The 19,097-nt window shown below is 57.8% G+C and overlaps 1 protein-coding gene across 3 annotated transcripts; it reads right to left on the bottom strand.

Annotated features, from left to right (window-relative positions):
- Positions 1-2,263: 2,263 nt before the first annotated feature.
- AP5Z1 (adaptor related protein complex 5 subunit zeta 1) lies at positions 2,264-18,518 on the bottom strand. 3 transcript variants are annotated; one of them, XM_054496052.2, is made up of 17 exons: positions 18,264-18,518; positions 12,619-12,756; positions 12,174-12,360; positions 10,499-10,643; positions 10,173-10,282; positions 9,575-9,743; positions 8,898-9,041; positions 8,488-8,525; positions 8,256-8,418; positions 7,511-7,689; positions 6,175-6,317; positions 5,668-5,808; positions 4,991-5,102; positions 4,124-4,221; positions 3,452-3,584; positions 3,156-3,370; positions 2,264-2,903 (listed from the first exon to the last, which is right to left on the bottom strand). In XM_054496052.2, exons 1-17 carry the CDS (start codon positions 18,503-18,505, stop codon positions 2,633-2,635), a joined length of 2,628 nt encoding a protein of 875 aa, XP_054352027.1. In that variant the 5' UTR covers positions 18,506-18,518; the 3' UTR covers positions 2,264-2,632. The 3 variants fall into 3 exon arrangements, with proteins under 3 accessions (XP_054352027.1, XP_063524145.1, XP_063524146.1); XM_063668075.1 differs by having other exon boundaries at positions 12,084-12,360; positions 18,264-18,510; XM_063668076.1 differs by lacking the exon at positions 2,264-2,903 and having other exon boundaries at positions 3,232-3,370; positions 3,452-3,544; positions 12,084-12,360; positions 18,264-18,510.
- Between the last annotated feature and the right edge of the window lie 579 nt (positions 18,519-19,097).

Here is a 19,097-nt window from a genome sequence, read left to right as displayed (position 1 = left end):
TGGTGCATTCACAAACCCTGAGCTAGGCACAGGGTGCTGACTGGTGTGTTTACAAACCTTGAGCTAGACACAGAGTGCTGATTGGTATATTTACAATCCCTTTGCTAGACATAAAGGTTCTCCAAGTCCCCACCAGACTCAGGAGCCCACCTGGCTTTCACCCAGTGGATCCGGGACTGGGGCCGCAGGTGGAGCTGCCTTTCTGTTCCCTGCGCCAAAGGCACTCCTCAGCCCTTGGGTGGTCGATGGGCCTGGGCACCCTGAGCAGGGGGCAGCGCTCGTCCGGGAGGCTAGGGCAGCGCAGGAGCCCGCGGAGGGGAGCGGGGAGGCTCAGGCATGGCGGGCTGCAGGTCCCCAGCCCCGCCCCGCGGAAAGGCAGCTAAGGCCCGGCGAGAAATCGAGCACAGCAGCTGCTGGTCCAGGTGCTAAGCCCCTCACTGCCTGGCCGGCGGGGCCAGCCGGCGGCTCTGAGTTGCGGGGTCCCGCCGAGCCCACGCCCACCCGGAACTCGCGCTGGCCCACAGGCATGGCGCGCAGCCCGGGTTCCCGACCGCGCCTCTCCCTCCACACCTCCCCGCAAGCTGAGGGAGCCAGCTCCGGCCTTGGCCAGCCCAGAAAGGGGCTCCCACAGTGCAGCCGCGGGCTGAAGGGCTCCTCAAGTGCTGCCAAAGTGGGAGCCCAGGCAGGGGAGGCGCCGAGAGCGAGTGAGGGCTGTGAGGACTGCCCGCACGCTGTCACCTCTTACTTTCACTTAGCATATAATGTTTCTAAGGTTCATCATCTTTTCTGTAAATCTGAAACTATTCTAAAATTTCAAAGTTTATTTAAAAAAAAAGTCGAGAGCTGGTGAGCTTTGCCCTTTTCCCAGTTGCCTCCTGGAGGCCACCTGCAGGCTGCTCCTCCCTGGGCTGGGGTGGTGCCCTCCGAGGCCCTGTGGTCATGAGCTCCTTCTTGTCACTTGGATGAGCAGGGTGGCCCTTCAAGTCACACTCCCCGTCCTAAGCCCGGTGCAGCTGCACGGGCTGCGGACTTAGCACCAGCTGGCCTGGGCGGTGGCCCCACGAGTGCCTGGGAGCTGGGAGCCAGGACACCCCCGACGCCTTCAGGTCAGGGAAGCCCCGCCCCAGGGCAGAAGGGGAGCTGCGGACTCAGTGGGAGACTCATTCCGAGGCTAGGGGCAGCTCCGCGCTCTCTGAGCTTCAGGATGAGCCCAGCAGCGCCCCTACACCCCCTGCTGCAGGCGGGGTCGTGCACCGCGCTGGGAAGCGATCCCGAGACCCGTGCACATGCAGGCACGTGTGCACGCACGCCTTGGTATGCACAGTTCTACACGTGCGCTGCTGTGTTTCCACGTGGAAACACAAACAGTGCTGCCGACGGAAGCGCCTGCCAGCGCCAGCCTTTCCTGCGGCCCCGGCTCAGTGGCCCTGGGCTGTCCTCGCAGGCCGCGGGGGACACCACCCGCCCTGGAGCTCGGAACGCGACCCCAGGCCCAGGCTGTGGGGCAGGCGAGCGCTTCCTGGGCTGGAACGTGGCGGTGAGGACCCCGCGGTTCGGCTCGGGCATCTGGGAAGCTCCTGAGCCCGCACGATGTACCCTGCTCCGTTCCTTGCGCGTCACTCGCCCCCTCCGTAGTCCTGAGGCTGGGTAAGGGGCAGGACCCCGCAGTCGCCTTCAGCGCGTGGTTTCTTAGCCGCGGAGCTATGGGGGATTAGGGGTGGGGCCGAGGCCGGAGGGGAGGTGGGCGGGGCAAGAGCAAAACAGGGGACCGGGGGCGGAGCCACAGCGGGGGGCGGGGGCCGGCGGGGGGGTGTTGAGCCTGGGGGCGGGGCGCAAGGCTCGCGGGGCGGCGGCGCCCCCTGGCGACTGAGCCCGTCCCAGGCACCCGGCGGAACGTGGGACACAGCTGTGCCTCGGTGACCTGGCGCCTAGGAGCACAGGGCTCAGGAAGGTGGCGGGGGCGGGGCCGGGGCCGCGGCCGCGGCCGCAAACCCAGCGGGAATCCAGTGCTCTGAGCTCCACTGCTATTCGGGGGCATCAAAAGGGGCAGTGACCAAGCGCACCACCCAGCGCGGTGACCACACCCGGGAACTCGCGCCGCTGCCTTCTGGGCTGTGCACAAATGACCTGGTTGCTGTAGCAGCAGTGGCGCACCGGGCTGAGCCTCCAGGACTGGCAGTAGCTGCAGGGGCTCCCATCCCTGGCCCTCTCCCCAGGGTGCAGGGCAGGTAACGGAAACGATCGTGCACTCTTCACACAGACGCTTATTAAAGGAGATTTATTTTTACTGCAGCTCTTCCAGCCCCTCAACCGTCCAAAAACAAAGACTAGGAAACAGACCCAGCAGCCTCCACCCAGCCCAGCCACAGGGCCTCAGCCTCCAATCAGAGCCGCTCCATGGCTCCCCTCATCTCAGCTCAGTGTTGCCTGGGAGCAAAAGGCTCGGAGACAAAGCCCAGAGGGTGAGCAGGGGGCCAGCCCCGCGTGTCTCTGAGGGTGCCAAGCCCACCCTGGGCTTTGCCTCTTCTCCCAGGACTCCCGCGCCCTCCTGAGTTCCTATCAGCCTGGCCTCTGTAGCAAGCTGGCCACCCCAGGCTCTTAATCTGCACCGGCGTCCCTGGCCACTGTCCCTTCACCCTGGCAGGAGGCCGGCCTCCCTCTCCACCAGCCGGCTGACCGTGCGCAGGGCCAGGGGCAGGGCCGTGTTGGCATCGCGGTGATACCGGGGGCTGCACACCTCTGTGCTGGGTGTGAGCACAAACTGGGCCACGCTGGGCATCTTCAGCAGGGTCAGCAGCTCTGTGGCCCGGGTACGGATGGCTTCTGCGCCCTCCTTGCTGTGCGTGGAGCTGGTGGCTGAACTCTGAGCCAGGGTCCTCATCTTTGACAGCAACAAAGAGGCCCTGGGGAAAGAAGGTCCCTACCGTCAGTTGCAGATGCTCCCCTCCCAGGACAGGGGTCTGTGTGGAGGGGCCAGGCCTGAAGCGCCCAGCAGAGTGGCTTTAGCTCAGCAGGGCCCACCCCAGCCCAGCCAGCTGGGCCCACCCTGGACCTGCGCTGCTGCGACCATTTCACAACACCTGGACGGGAAGACCTCAGAAGCCACCTCTCTTCCCCAGGAGCCAGAAGGCTTCTCTCCCTCCCCCACCAGGCACCTGGGGATCAGGTCTTGGCTCCGGGAGGCCAGCTTCGTCAGCGTGGTCATCAGCGCGGTGACTACCTGGGGGGGACACCTGGGCAGGGCAGCAGAGGGGCGGCACTGGGTGACTTCGAATAGCAGGGCCTCCAGGGCTTCGAAGAACTTGTTGATCTGCTCCACAGTGCACCTCCGATCGTAGGTCACCGACAGGTACTCGCCGACGGCCCACACCTAGGCCCAGGGACAGAGATTCAGCCCCCACCCAGGCCTCCTGGGTCAGGAGCGGCTGGGGGAGGCCAGCGCCCGCCTTACCACGCTGGTGACGAGGCTCGCCCTGCTGCAGAGACCGTTCACGCTGCCCAGGAACTCCAGCAGGTCTCTCGCCAGCTCCACCACCAGGGAGGGCTTTAGCGTACACAGGGCCGGGAACTGGGAACTCAGCACACTGCCCAGAGAGCCGGGTCCATGCCTGCTCTGGGCAGACCTCTGACCCCATCCCCACCCCGGCCACCCCATTCAGGCCAAGCCCCTGGAGGGACCCGGGATGTGTCTGAGTGGCAGGTGTATGCTGCACCCTCAGATAGGGGAACACAGACGACTGCCAGCCCTAGAGGAACTGTTCTTCTCACTGGGGAGAAGGCTGGCACTGGCACTGGCCTCAGGCCCGGGCTCAGAGTGGAACCAGGATGGGCCTGCATGCATCAGGCCTTTGGAGAGAAGGACCCCCGGGGACAGGATGTGGAAGAGGGGCTCCAGCCAACCCTGAAGCTGACAGGCTCGGCAGAGGGAAGGACGGGAATGTTCTTGAGAGGCAGAGAGGAAGTGCCCAGGGTTGGGCGTGGGGCTGTGGGTGGGGGTGGCAGGGTTTGAGGCTGCTGAGGGCCCAGCTAGGGGTGGAGCTGAAGCCACTGCAGGGAAAGGGGAGGGGGAGGGGTCCAGGAGGCACCTGCCCAGGGCTGTGGCAGGGGCGCAGGAGGGACCCACCTGTGCACACGGGCTGCGTAACCCGGGGCCGGGTAGAGTGAGTCGCTTCTGCCCAGGAGCAGCAATGCCAGCTGGTTGATCAGGGCCCCGTCAGCCACCTGGGGGTCAGGAGTGGGAGACAGGCTCAGCCCCACCCCCACTACAGGCCCTAAGGTTGGGGGTGAAGCCAGGGTGAGGGCTGGGGGGCAGCTGAGGGGCTGGAGACTCCTCGTCCACTGCCTTCCTCAACACGCAGGGACAGAGACATTCAGCTGGCAGCATCCGGGCACAGGGAGGGAAGCCCTGGGCCGACCCGGGTGCCCCCAGCAGAGGTGTCACCTCTGTTCCGCGGCTCCTCTGCCAACTCCCGCTCTGCAAGGCCAGGGACACGTCTTGCTCCGCCAAGGGTGTGCCCAGGCAACACCCAGCCCTGTGCCCAGCCCCCTGCCGGCCTGCCCACCTCCCGGGCTCTCTGCACTGGCATCTGGCTGGTAGAGCTCCCCAAGGAGGGAAGCAGCAACGGGGGGGATGGGGGGCACCAGCCTGTGGGAGCCTTTATTTTGGCCTCAGATGCGGATGCTGAATATCAGGGGCAGCAGGGGGACAAACTGCTCCGGCCCCAGCTGTGCCGCCAGCGCCCAGGCCACTCACTTGCCCTGTCCTGGGGATGGGAGACAGGGCCTGCTGGGGCAGGAGGATGGAGCCTGCTGGGGCTGTGGCATGTGCAGCCCTGTCCCTGTGCCTCCCTGACTCTCAGAGTGGCCGTGGACGGCGGGTGTGGCGGGAGCAGCCTTCTGCAGAGCTCAGGGGGACCCCACAGCACTGGCTCTGGCCTGCCCCTCGGTTGTGAGGCCTGTGGGAATGGGGGGCCCCAGGCGGCGAGCTCACCTGGGTCACTGCTGAGAAGAATGCCTGCAGCAGCGTGGGCACGGCCTCGGCACACTGGACCACGCGGGCACAGCCGGCCATGGGCTGCAACAGCTGGTGGAGCAGCGCCAACCTGAGGACACAGCATGGCCATGAGTGCCGCCCGCTCCCCTACCTGGTGCCGCAGGCCAGGGCCAGGCGCTGGGGCCACATCGCCACTGCTCCCTCTCGCACAGCTGAGCCCACGCCAATCCTCGTTCATCGCCTCTCACGATCTCCTGCTCCCCTGGGTTTGGGGAGACCCCTGGCATCAGCGCACCAGGGACAGCAGAGCCATTGGGACAAAGGCTGGCGTGGGCTGAGGACAGGAGGCCTGTGGGCCAGTCCCAGACCTCCTGTTTCCTGGGCTCAGGCTCGGTTTGTCCATCTGCAAAATGGAGCACCCACAGGGCTGACCCCCAGGCTTATCAGGGTTGATGTGGGCAGCTGAGACCAGGCCCCGCACCCGGCAGACCCGTGTTGCAGAAGCAGGGCCTCTATAATGGTGATCACAGTTGCTCCCCAGGGCGGGGACGCAGCCTTGTCTGGGGCACAAAGCACCCTGGCTGCAGCCTAGGGCCGAGCAGCAAGCCCCACCCCAGTGGCTGTGGCCTGGCTCTCTGAGCCCCCGGTGGCCCCCTGGCCCGAGGGCCCCCTACCTCTCAGTGGTGCCGCTGGCCTTGGGGCGCAGCAGGTATTGGAAAAGACCCTGGAACTGCGGGTCCCGGAAGGCCTCCAGGCAGCTGGGGGCCCTGAGAGAGGTGTCCCAGAGCGGCCTCTCGGATGGAGCCGGTGATGACCTGCGTGGACAGACGCCCAAGGCCGAGCTGGGATGTGGCCCCTGTCCTCAAGAGCACCCCCGTCAGGGGGAGACACGGCAGGTGTCCCTAACATCACAGCACCTCGGGTGCCGGGAAGGGCTTGAGGGCATGGGAGGCTCCAGGCCTGGGCGTGAAGACGGGTGAGGAACTCCAGGGTGCAGGGGCTGCCCTTGGCGAGTGGCCAAGGGTGACAGACACACCCTGTCCCAGAGGTGGCTTTGCAGGGGAGGACTGGTCGGGTGTTGGGGGAGAGGAAGGAGTGTCCCCGGTGTAGGGGTCAGGAGTGGTGAGGAGGGGGCCCAGCTGGCTGGGAGAGGTAGCGCCGGCAGAGGGTGAGGGGCCCACCTGAGCTGCAGGTCCAGCACCGCTGTCAAGCAGGGCAGGTCCAGCAGCGCGTGCAGCATCTCCAGGGCTGTGCCAGCGTCCACCAGGGCTGGGAGGAGTGCCACAAACTCGGAGGTGAGGGGTGGGCTGTTCCAGGCCAGGAACTGTGGGCACAGTGGAGCGGTTCGGACAGTGCTTGGAGCTGTGGAGCAGGCAGCAGCGGGAGCAGCCGGCTAGGGCCCCACAGCTGTCCCAGACCTGCAGTCCCCAGGAGGACTTCTACATTTGCCTCCTTCCGTTTTTATTTTTTTGAGACAGGGTCTTGCTCTGTCGCCCAGGCTGGAGTGCAGTGGTGCAATCATAGCTCACTGCAGCCTCAAACTCCCAGGCTCAAGTGATCCTCTCACCTCAAGCCTCCTGAGCAGCTGAGACTACAGGCACACACCACCATGTGAGGCTGTTTATTTTTTATAGAGAAGAGGTCTCCCTGTGTTGCCCAGGCTGGTCTTGAACTTCTGGCCTCAAGATCCTCCTGCCTTGGCCTCCCGAGGTGCTGAGGTGGTGGTAGGTGAGCCACCGCCCCCAGCCTGTATCTACTTTCGTACCAACAAGTCAATAATTTTCCACTGTCCTGGTTTTTCTCTAGGAAAAGGATTCCCCACCTCGGTTGAAAAGACCTTACAGCAAGGCAAGGCTGCAAAAGACACTTCAAAAGCAAATGGCACCAGGCCGGGTGCGGTGGCTCACGCCTGTAATCCCAGCACTTTGGGAGGCCAAGGCGGGAGGATCATCTGAGTTCAGGAGTTCGAGGCCAGCCTGGCCAACATGGCGAAACCCCATCTCTACTAAAAATACCAAAAATTAGCTGGACGTGGTGGTAGACGCCTGTAATCTCAACTACTCAGGAGGCTGAATCTCTTGAACCCAGGAGGCGGGGGTTGCAGTGAGCTGTGAGATTGCTGCACTCCAGCCTAGTTGACAGGAATGAGACTCCATCTCAAAAAAAAAAAAAAAGGCAAATGGCACCCAAGTGCCCAAGGCACCAGGCAGGGCTTCCAGGGGGGCAGGATCCTACCAGCCGGCAGCTCTGCCCCAGTGCTGGGAGAACAAACTCACCGTCTTGTGTCACTCCCCCCTCCCCAAAACACCCACAAGGGAGTTCTTGGACGGTAACATTGATCACGAGATGCTGCAGGAGCACCCCAGATCCCCACCTCACCCTGCACCCCGCATTCCAGGTCCGAGACTCACAGGGCTCTATGCTTAGCCATGACTCGCCCTGAACCCCGCTGGAAAGAGGGGAGGAGCCCCAGGGACTTATGCCCCTGCCCTGGCACCCAGGGATGCCCAAATTTACCTTAAAGAGGTTGGGGAAGCTCAATCTGAGGGTGCTGAGGTGCCCGCCGAACAGGTGGAGGTTGTCCCTGCAGAACTGGATGAACTCAAAGGCCAGCAAGGGGCTGTGGAACTGCTCCGCCGGGATCCTGGTGAACAGGTGCTGGTAGACGGCTTCCGAGTCCACTGCAGCCGCCTCCCCTGCAAGACCAGGGCCCGTCAGGGCACACATCTGCCGGACGCACGCGTCTTGACCTCGTCCTGGCCATGCTTCTGTGGCTGGATAGGGGCCCTGAGTCTCAGGCCTGCTCTCCAGGACACCAAGGGCTCCGAGGCGTCCTACACTGGGACGCTGGGGAAGCGGCACTCGGTCTCCCTTGCCCAGGGACACGGCCAGCTCATGAGTCACACAAACTATGGCACATTCTTTGGAAGGTGCTGGTTCCTAGACTTTCAGGTTTCCTGGGCTAGGGACACAGCAAAAAGAGTTTGTTTATTCAAAAGTTTAAAAATTACCAACATCTAGCACAGCGATCCATCAAAAAGAAATATGAGCTGAGCATGGGGGCTCACGCCTGTAATCCCAGCACTTTGGGAGGCCAAGGCAGGAGGATCGCCTGAGGCCACGAGTTCCAGACCAGCCTGGGCAACATAGCAAGACCCCTGTCTCTATTCAATCAAAAAAAAAAAAGGGAAGAAGAAATTCCATCCTAAAACTAAAGGCAGGAGCAGAGACCTGAGTCAGCGCCACCCCGTCCTGGGCTCACCGTGGCTCAGGAAGAAGTGGGCGAGGGGCAGCAGCACCCGCACAGAGGCCGGGTCCCCACGCACCCGCCCGTGCAGGGCCTTCAGGCAGGAGAGACTTCGGTACAGGAAGGTCGGGTCCTGCCGGCACAGCACGTCCAGCACCAGCACGGCCTCCACCAGGCACTGCGGGACACGGACTACGTCAAATGGGCCGAGTCACCGCCTCCTGTCCCCCAGTCCCCAGCCACTTACAGCTTTCTGCAGGTCGGAGTCCCCCTTCCTCAGGGCTCCTGGAAGGAGGCAAAAAAGTCAGCCGGCTCTGTCTCAGCCTCGGAGTGGCCCAATGAGGGGGCAGCTTGTGCTCTGGAAGCTCCAGGCAGGACCGGGAGCAGGGGTGTGGGACAGGCCCTCAGGAGGACTTGAGTGGGACTGAGGCAAGGGGCCGAGGCGGGATAGGGCGGGGCTGGGGGCTGGGGCTGGGGTGGAGCCTAAGGAACACTTGGGGCTGACCCCAGAAGCAAAAACGCCCCTACTCCAAACTGGCCACCCAGGGACCCCCTCTGTGGAGCAGCAGCTCAGGGAAGCTGTGCTGGCCTCAGGTCACCTTGCGGAGCAGGTGGTTTGAGCCCCGGGGAGGCCAGTGCCCTGGGTGGGGGACTCACGTCGGTTACTTTGCTCAATGAGGCGCTGGCAGTACTCGAAGGCCACCTCCCGAAGCCGCTCCCGGGGCGGCAGCAGGCGGCCGGCAGAGGAGGAGGTGGCAGAGATCACCGACAGCGTGGAGCCCTCCTGCTCTGACCTGTCATCTGAGGGAGGTGGGAACGCTCAGCAGGCTGACGTGTGGCTCCCGGGCTGGGACATGCCCGCTGCCCTGCTTGGATGGGCAGGAGGAGAGCACAGGCCGCAGCCCCTCCCAGCGGGCGTGAGGCGTCACTGTCTCGGGACGTCCACCCACCCGGCAGCTTCCCCATCAGGGCCGCCCTTCAGGGTGGCTGAGGCTTCTTCCCCAACAAGTCCACAGAGCAGCTGGGAGGAGCTCAGTGGCGTCACTCCAACAACCTTAAGGGCGCCTGCCTTAAATGGCAGCTCTCACGTCTGCACGTTGCATGAGGGGCACGAGGTGTCCAGAGGATCCCCGGTGCTGACCCTGGACCCCAACGATGTGGCCAGGGAGTGCTCTCAGCCTAGCTCCAGGTCAGCAGGCTGTGCTGTCCAGCCCCGACCTCTGCTGCGTCCTGGGCACACCTGAGTCCCCCCGCCTCCGCCTGTGTCCCCCCGCGACCAACCCATAGTGCACCCACCTCCCACCCCGGGTGACATCGTCCCACCCCCTGCGCACCTGTGTCCAGGGTGCCTGGGCCCTCGGGGCCGCTGTGCAGCAGCCACGCCCGCAGCATGGAGAAGGACTGCACGTTCAGCCACTGGTCTTCTGTGAAGCGGTGGCCGGTGGAGAGCACCGTGAAGAAGTCTGTGGCCACCGCCCCGTCCACCTCGGTGATGGGGCCCGGCTGTGGGAAGGACAGGCAGGAGTGGGCGGAGGAGGCCGAGGCTGGGAAAAACGCCGACCTTTCGCACAAGCTCCTCAGGAGGTGGAGGGGAAGCCGCCTGAACATGAGCCCGAGCAGCGGCCCGCCCTGTGTGATGCAAAAACACCGTCCCCACCTGACCCCCAAGCAGACGTGCATCGCACACCCTGCTCCGCGGGCCCCGGGAGTGAACCCACGCACAGACCCCCAGAGCCACACGGGTCAGGGGACTGTGGCCCTGCTTGACCCAAGCCCCGCAGCAGAGGCAGGCTCGTCCTGGACCCTGCGGAATCACAGCAGCCGCTGACGGGGACCTGTTAGGCAGGGCTGGCTACTGTGGGCACAGGAGCTTCCGGGGAGGGGTTGTCTGTGACTCTGTTCCCTACGGTTGCAGAACAGTCCCAGCCTCACCTGCCGGGCCCTGGGAGTGGAGAAGAAGCTGCCGGAGTGCGGGAGCCCTTGCTGGAGGCTGGCATAGCGCAGCCAGTCGACCAGCCGCTTGCTGAGCAGGGTGGCCTGGTCTGCAGTGGGTGGGGTGGCATGGGGAGGTGAGGTTAAATCCTACGGCTGCCTGGGTCGTTGGGATGCTGGCTGATTTTTCTCAGAAAACAGAATCCTGTAGTGTCCCAGGCCCTCGGGCCCCCCCCGCCCCCCACACTCCCAACCCACCATGGGCCCTCAGGGAAGGACCTGGGAAGGCAGACCCCCAACAGCCTCTTGGGAGGGGCCCCACGTACCCTCCTGGAGGATGCCCGGGCTGAGGACCACGACCTTGGCCATGACGGGGAGGAGGTGTCTGAGGCTGGGCCCCTCAGGCTGCCGGCTCTCCAGCGCTCGCAGCACACCCTGGCCCACGGCTCTGACCTCCTCGTTTCTGTCACCCTTCAAATCAAACAGGGCAAACGCTGGGGTACTGGCCTGTGCCGGAGACCAGCTCCTCCATTTCGGAAGTCTGTGTGACACTCCTGAGAAGCATCGGTCCCTGAGACCCTGGCCCAGCAGGTGGCACGGAGGATGTCACGCCCAGGCCCACCCCGGGCCATAAGGTGCCTGCTCCGCCTCCAGCCTCTTTCCCTGGGAGCTGCATCGCTGAGGGTGGAGGGGGCCTGGGTGGGGGCACAGCTGATGCAATGCTAAAAACACACTGGCAGCCACCATGGGCCTGATCGCAGCCACAGGACACCCCGTCCTGCGGGGTCTCCAGTGTGGATCCCAGTCTTTAAACCACCCACCTCACTCCGCACACCCAGATACTAAAACATCTGAGCAGCACCAGAGACACCCAGCACAGGGGCAGGGCCGTCAGGGTGGCTGGGAGGCCACGTGCCTGGCGGGGGGTGCACCGCTGGCACCTGGCAGCAGTTCTGCAAGATCATCTTCCACTGGAAAAAAAAATGAGTTGCTTGAGGAGAAGGGCTGGTGAAACGAACAAGAAGAGCCGGAGTCATCTTGTTACAAAGGCCAGGAGCCACTGCAGCATTACCGAGGTCATCTCACAGGCCTGGAGGTGGCCTGCAGGGGGTCTGTGAGGTGAGGGTGCTGGGCACCAACCAGGATGACCCCAGTGACGAAGTACAACACCCTGAGTACGCCGGGGCCCACAAGCTCTCGCCCACACAGAACTAAAGCAACCGCAGGCTGCACCCCAGCGCAGGAGGCACCTCATGACGCTGCAGGCTGAGAATGGAGGGAAAACCCCAGCTCCATCGCAACCTTCCTGCAGACTCTGCACTCCTGGGCAACCCGTGAGCAGAGATAGCAGCTTCTCTCACACAAAGGCAGCCTGTGAACCCCAGGATCCCCACGCTGAGTGCCCAGGCCTGCTCCCGACACAGAGGGAGGGAGGACATGGACTTGGCAAGAACTCCTGGCCAAGGAGGGTGGACTGCTTGAGCCCCGAAGTTCAAGACCAGCCTGGGCAACATAGTGAGACCCCGGGTCCCTACAAAAAAATACAAACATTAACTGGGTGTGGTGATGCATGCCTGTAATCCCAGCTACTCAGGAGGCTGAGGTGGGAGGATTGCTTGAGCCAGGGAGGTCGAGGCTGCAGTGAGCTTTGATCACTCCATGGCACTCTAGACTGGGCAGCAGAGTGAGACCCTGCTTCTAAAAAACAAAACAAAACAAAAACCCCAAAAAGAAGGTCTGGAGGCCCAGCCTCCACTGACTCGCTGTCTCAAGGCTGTGTCTGAGAAACCGAACTCCGCCACCTCTCCTGAGCCTGCTGGGCATGGGACCCCATTCCAGTCAACAGGGCATGCCCCAGCCTCACGTGTGCCAGGCACTCAGCACCGAGATGCATCTAGAACAAGCAACCACCTGCCGGCTCTGGCGCCCCTGCTTCCTGTCTCCCCTGTTCCTTGGGAAGCATCCATCCGGTGCCAACTGGGGTGGTGACTGCTGCGCTACCTGGGCCAAGAGCACGGAGGCCACCAGGCTCAGCTGCCGGCTGTTCTGTGTGTGGTCCCAGGCCAGGCTGAGGCTGTCAGAGGGGGACATCTCTCGCAGGATGGCGGTGCAAAGCACCTGGAGCTGCTCGGGGCACGCAGGCAGGCCGAGGGTGGCCTGCAGCAGGTCTACGCATGTCTTCTCCAGCCTGGAAGGCGAGATGCCCATGGTGGGCGGTAACACGTCACGACCGCGGCAGGAGCACCCGGCGCCCCAGAGCACCTGGCCAGGCACCACCCTTGGGCCAATGGACAGAGCGTTTTACATGAGGACGGACCTTCAGCACTGGTTTAAGTGGACAAATGACTCAATCCCCAAGGAGCATCTGCAGTAACCTGCTGGGCGTGGGCTAGGTTCTCCTGGGGCCGCTGTGTGAGGAGCCGGCCTGAGCTGTGGCCACACTCACCTCCGGCTGTACTTCGTGGCTGAGATGATGAGGAAGAGCCTCTGCAGGGAGTCGAGGGTGTCCGGCCCCAAGTCCTCCGCCTGCAGCAGTTTACTGATCCGGGAACAGAACTTCTTCAGCTCCTCATCCTGGATCTCCCTAAACAAAGAAGAGGACTTCAGGACCCAGAAGCACTCGCTGCTCGGAACCAAAAAAAGGATAACCCTTGGAGCAGGGAAAATCCTGCTTTAGAAAAAAGAAGCCGAGTGTGTGGCAGGAACACGGTTCCACCGCTCATGGCTCTCGAGATAAATTCACTGATTCCCTGAGCTGGTTCCTCTCACCGTGGGATTTCCTGATCCATCGCTACAGCGCACTATGACGAATCTCACTCACGGAGACTCCATGCACTTAGATTTTGTTATTCCCGGGGCAGAAGGACTAAAACTGATTCTTTTTAGGGGTCTCATTCAAGAGTAGGAAATTTACTCTAGAATAAGGTGCTTTTCAAAAGATGTCTTCAATGAGCCTTTCGCTTATGGGAACAAGAATAAATTTTTTTTTTTTTTTCCGAGATGGAGTCTTGCTCTGTCACCCAGGCTGGAGTATAGTGTCACGATCTCGGCTCACTGCAACCTTCGCCTCCGGGGTTCAAGCAATTCTCCTGCCTCAGTCTTCCGAGTAGCTGGGATTACAGGCACCCACCACCACGCCCGGCTAATTTTTTGCATTTTTAGTAAAGACAGGGTTTCACCATGTTAGCCAGGATGGTCTTGATCTCCTGACCTCGTGATCCACCCACCTCGGCCTCCCAAAGTGCTGGGATTACAGGCGTGAGCCACCGCGCCTGGCCTGAAAATAAAATCTTATATATTAAAGAACAAATGTCATGACATATTGTAAGGTAAGCCCATTATATTTTTTTACTCGAATAACTAATTGGCTTAGTTTTAAAATCTCCCTAGTAAGCCACAGGTAAGATACTGAATAAAGTCCCAAATGGAAGCCTGTTTTTAGGTTTCTATCCCAGTTTAAAAGAAAGAACCAATAATGTGCAAAGGGGCTGCTGTGCCAGGGGACTCTGGGGACTCCCTGAGAAGGGCCCCCTACGTGGCTGTGCCATCCCCAGGCCACCTGTAATCCCAGCACTTTGGGACACTGAGGTGGGAGGATCACTTGAACCCAGATGTCTGAGACCATCCTGGGCAAAACAGTGAGACCCCATCTCTACAAAAGAATACAAAAATTCGGCCGCTCATGGTGGTTCACACCTGTAATCCCAGCATTTTGGGAGGCCGAGGCGGGCAGATCACCTGAGGTCAGGAGTTCAAGACCAGCTGGCTAACATGGAGAAACCACGTTTCTACTAAAAATACAAAAAAAAAAATAGCTGGGCGTGGTTGCACAAGCCTGTAATCCCAGCTACTCAGGAGGTTGAGGCAGGAGAATCGCTTGAACCCGGGAGGTGAAGGTTGCAGTGAGCTGGGATCACGCCATTGCACCCCAGCTTGGGCAACAAGAGCAAAACTTCGTCTCAAAAACAAACAAAAAAAAGAATAAAAAAAATTCCCTGGGCATGGTGTAGTCCCAGCTACTTGAAAGGCTGAGGTGGGAGAACCGCTTGAGCTAGAAGATCAGGCTGCAGGGAGCTGAGACTGTGCCACTGCACTCCAGCCTGGGTGACAGAGTAAGACTCCATCTCAAAAAAAAAAAAAAATATATATATATATATAAAAAAATATTTTTTATATGTAATATATAATATATACATTTTTTGAGATAGAGTATCTTACATATTATATGTATTAAATATATAATATATGTATTAAATATATAATATATGTATTAAATATATAATATATGTATTAAATATATACTATATTATATGTATTAAATATATAATATATGTATTAAATATATATGTATTAAATATATAATATATGTATTAAATATATATGTATTAAATATATATTATATGTATTAAATATATATGTATTAAATATATATTATATGTATTAAATATATAATATATTATACGTATTAAATATATAATATATTATATATAATCAATATATATAATATATATTATATATTATACGTATTAAATATATAATATGTTATATTATATATTATATATATTTATTATATATATAATATATATTATATATTTAATACGTATAATATATATTTAATACGTATAATATAATATATTATACGTATTAAATATTTAATACATATATTATACATTTAATACATATATATTATATATTTAATACATATAATATTATATATTTAATACATATATTATATATTTAATACATATAATATGTAATATACTCTATCTCAAAAAAGTATATATTATATATTACATATAAAAAATATATATATTTATATATATATATATATATTTTTTTTTTTGAGATGGAGTCTTACTCTGTCACCCAGGCTGGAGTGCAGTGGCACAGTCTCAGCTCCCTGCAGCCTGATCTTCTAGCTCAAGCGGTTCTCCCACCTCAGCCTTTCAAGTAGCTGGGACTACATCATGCCCAGGGAATTTTTTTTATTTTTTTTATTATATTATATATAATATAAAATATATTATTATATTTATATATAATAATATATACATTATATTATATATAACATGTAATAAATATATATGTAACATATAATATACAAAATATGTTATGTATAATACATAAGTTATATATACACACATATACATATATACACACAACAGAAAATCTTTCCCAGAAAGGTGGAACCCCTCATCCTGATTTAATTCCCTTCAGCATATTCTCCAAGTCTGAAGCTTCTCTCTAAAATCCAACTCACCCAAACCCTTCAATAGCTCCCCACTGCTTTCAAATCCAAACTCCTACAGACCCTAATGCTGCCTACAAGACCCCGACCCTGCCTTCCTTCTCCAGCCTCCACGTCCAGTTTCTCTTGCTTCTGTCCCTTCGCACAGACCCTCTGCCTGAAACATGCCCCACTAGCTCCCGAGCTAGTGGGCTGAGGCTCTTCCTCCTGGAAATCCTGGACCTTGCTGGGCACCCCTCCATGCCCCCATCCGTTACTCGCTTCCCGCTCTCTCCATTTATCCTTCAGCTTACGGAGCTATCTTTTACCACTTTTTCCACCCTTGCTTTCCGTATCTCTGACACCTTTGGAGAGAAACTAAAGTTCACTCCAAATCTTTTTGGCTTTCTTTGGAGACAGGGTCTCCCTCTGTCACCCGAGCTGGAGTGCAGTGGCATGATCATAGCTCACTGCAGCCTCAACCTCCTTGGCTCAAGTGATCCTCCTGCCTCAGCCTCCTGAGTAGCTGTGACTACAGGTACCTGCCACCACACCTGGCTAAGTTTTTAAAACATTCTGTTTTGTAGAGATGGGTCTTGCTATGTTGTCCAGGCTGGTCTCGAAGTCCTAGCCTCAAGCGATCCTCCTAACTCGGCCTCCCAAAGTGTTCGGATTACAGGCGTGTGAGCCAGTCACTGAGCCTGGCCCGCTCCAAACCTTAACCCTCAAACTATAGTCATTTATTTTAAAACATCACCAGAAATCACAGGCTTACATATATTGTGAAAACTGGTAAGTCCTGACAGATTATTAGCCTTCTTGAAACCCTAACAGAGGGCAACTGTAGAACTCATGTATGTTACATAGGGAAATTCAACCACACTCTATCCTCAAAAATGCCTGCCCACCCGAGAAACAGGTATTTAAATAGTGAGGGCTCGGCTGGGTATGGTGACTCATGCCTGTAATCCCAACACTTTGAGAGGCCGAGTTGGGCAGATTACCTGACGTCAGGAATTCGAGACCAGCCTGGACAATGTGGTGAAATCCCATCTCTACTAAAGATACAAAAAATCAGCCGGGTGTGGTGGCGGGCACCTGTAATCCCAGCTACTTGGGAGGCTGAGGCAGGAGAATTGCTTGAACCCGGGAGGCGGAGGTTGCAGTGAACTGAGATTACACCATTGCACTCCAGCCTGGGCGACAGAGGGAGACTCTGTCTCAAAAAATAATAAAAATAAATAAATAAATAAATAAATAAATAAATAAGTGAGGGCCCTTCCTTTTGTCTTTCATGTCATAAATTTATGACCTTGAGCAGAATGTGACTGGGAATGAAGTTCTCAGTGGGTGTTTTTCCTTGTCTCTTGGCAAGGATCTTGGGATTAACATGTTACATGCTGAGACGCCAGTATTTTTCATTTTCATACAGTCCCCACATTCACATGAATGACCTATCTGTCCAGGATTGAAGGGAAGGTTGCCTATGTTGAGCTGCTGGAAGATGGTGCTGCATATTCACCAAGCCTCTTCCTAATGAGTGGAATCTTAAGGGTTATTTTAATCAGAGATTTTTGTCCTGTTTGGACTTTAGAACTTAACCTGCCTTCAAGACCTCACTCACTATAATCACAGCAATTTCAACCATCCGAATCTTTCCCACCAATTGGTCTAGTTCTGAATCCAGGTTTGCTTGTTTGTTTTGACATGGAGTCTCGCTCTGTCACCCAGACTGGAGTGCAGTGGTGCCATCTTGGCTCACTGCAGCCTCCACCTCCTGGGTTCATGCACTTCTCCTGCTTCGGCCTCCTGCCTCACCAAGATTGTTTACGTTTACCAAGGGGCCGTAGTTCTGGCTGTATTTTCTTCTTTTTTTTCTTTTTGAGACGGAGTTTCGCTCTGTCCCCTAGGGACAGAGTGCAGTGGCGCCATCTCAGCTCACTGTAACCTCCACCTCCCAGGCTCAAGCAATCCTCCTGCCTCAGCCTCCCAAGTAGCTGGGATTACAGGCACCCACCACCACGCCAGCCTAATTTGTGTGTGTGTGTGTGTGTGTGTATTTTCAGTACAGACGTGGTTTCCTCATGTTGGGCAGGCTGGTCTCGAACTCCTGACCTCAGGTGATCTGCCTGCCTTAGCCTCCCAAAGTGCTGGGATTACAGGCGTGAGCCACCAGGCCCGGTCAGCATTTTCTTCTTTTAAACATGTAGCATGAAGTCTTTGCCTGTTTGGTGGACCGTGAGTCTGTTCAGTCTTGGCTTACACTGTTTTGCCCCATGACTGGTTAGTTGGTAAGGAAGGCGCTACCCACTCGTTAGTGGGAGTCCAGACACAGCCTGAAACCAGCCTGGAGGGTGATTTCTCAGCCTAGCTAATACATCCGTGCAAGAGCGATCTTTCTAAGTCACAAAACCCTCCCACGGTTCCCCAAAGCCCTCGGATGGCCTCCAGCTCCCCAGCCTGGCACACAGCCTTACTCCTAAGCAGCCCTCCGGGCTCTCTGTGACTTTGCGTTCTTGACTGTGAGGCAATGAAAGCTCCTGGATGCCCGATTTCCTGCCAGACGCCGAGTTCTCACCGCCAAGCCTTTGACTAAACTGTCGACTGGGTCCCACCCCACTTGCTTTCACTCACCCAGACTCTGCTCAGGTGTCACCTCCTCCGGGGACCCACCGCGACCCTCCCCGACCTCCTCACCCCACGCCTGGCCGCCGTGTTGCCTTCCCCGATCCCCAAGTCTCGAGGGAGGGTCCAGTCGGATTCCTGCAAGGCTGACGCCCGAGCCCCTGCCCTGTGAGACCCACCCCCATGTGCCCCTAGGGCGAGGTGCAGGAAGGAGGGCCGGGGCCGCAGCTGCCCTGTACCTGGCCTGGTGGAGCAAACTCTCCGCTCCTGCCGAGAACATCGCGCCGCCGCCGCCGCCGCCAGACGCGCACGAACCACGGAAACGCAGCCCCAGCAGCTCCGCAGCCCCAGCAGCTCCGCAGCCCCAGCAGCTCCGCAGCCCCAGCAGCTCCGCAGCCCCAGCAGCTCCGCAGCCCCAGCAGCTCCGCAGCCCCAGCAGCTCCGCAGCCCCAGCGGAGCCGGTCAACTTCCGGGACCGCATCACGTGAGCGCAGCAGCCTTACGCGGCTGCGTCACGTACCGCATCACGTGGGCAGGAGGGACAGGTTGCCGACCAATGGGCTTTGGCGTGGAGCGACTGGGGCGGGGCGTAGGTGCCGCGGCCAGGGGTCCGGGTCGGCGCCTGGGAGCTGCGGAATCGCGCGACCCCGGAACCTCAGCACTCTGGCTCCCCGGCGCCCTTCGACCCCGGAAAGCATTCCGGCGGAAACTGGGTGCCTCGGGCCTTGGGAGAGGGCATCGCTGGCCCCAAAGTGTCACTGCCCCAGTTCTGGTTTCTGTTTCGTAAACAGCTTTGTCGTGCGGGAGTCCCTATGCTAAGTACGACCTGAAAATCTGATACAAACTCCGCCGCTTGTGGGCTGAGCCCAGCTGAGCCCAGCAGCGTCCAGCAGTTTGCAAGGAATAGCCACGGCTCTGGGCAGTTTTGGGGATTTTTTGAGCTCCCATTTATTGAGCACCCATCCCGCGCTGTTCCTCCTGCTTAAAACAAAAAAAATCCGTCATTCAATCCCCACGGTACTCATGGGATCTCGCGATCTCTGTTTTACAGATGAGGCCACAGGCTCAGAGAG

The sequence above is a fragment of the Pongo pygmaeus genome, chromosome 6 (assembly GCF_028885625.2).
Source record: "Pongo pygmaeus isolate AG05252 chromosome 6, NHGRI_mPonPyg2-v2.0_pri, whole genome shotgun sequence".
NCBI classification, from domain to species: domain Eukaryota; kingdom Metazoa; phylum Chordata; class Mammalia; order Primates; family Hominidae; genus Pongo; species Pongo pygmaeus.
The sequence above is the reverse complement of the archived record's forward strand: the minus strand, read 5'-3'. Positions and strand labels throughout refer to the sequence as shown.

What these genes read in the sequence shown, in the direction of transcription:
- AP5Z1 (XM_063668075.1), bottom strand. Translation starts at nt 18,505, where the DNA reads ATGCGGTCCCGGAAGTTGACCGGCTCCGCTGGGGCTGCGGAGCTGCTG. An exon ending in ACTCCGACCTGCAGAAAGCT is followed by an intron (nt 8,419 to 8,487) that starts GTAAGTGGCTGG and finishes CGTGTCCCGCAG; the next exon opens with TGCCTGGTGGAGGCCGTGCT. An exon ending in AGCCAAGACCTGATCCCCAG is followed by an intron (nt 2,904 to 3,155) that starts GTGCCTGGTGGG and finishes TTCTTTCCCCAG; the next exon opens with GGCCTCTTTGTTGCTGTCAA.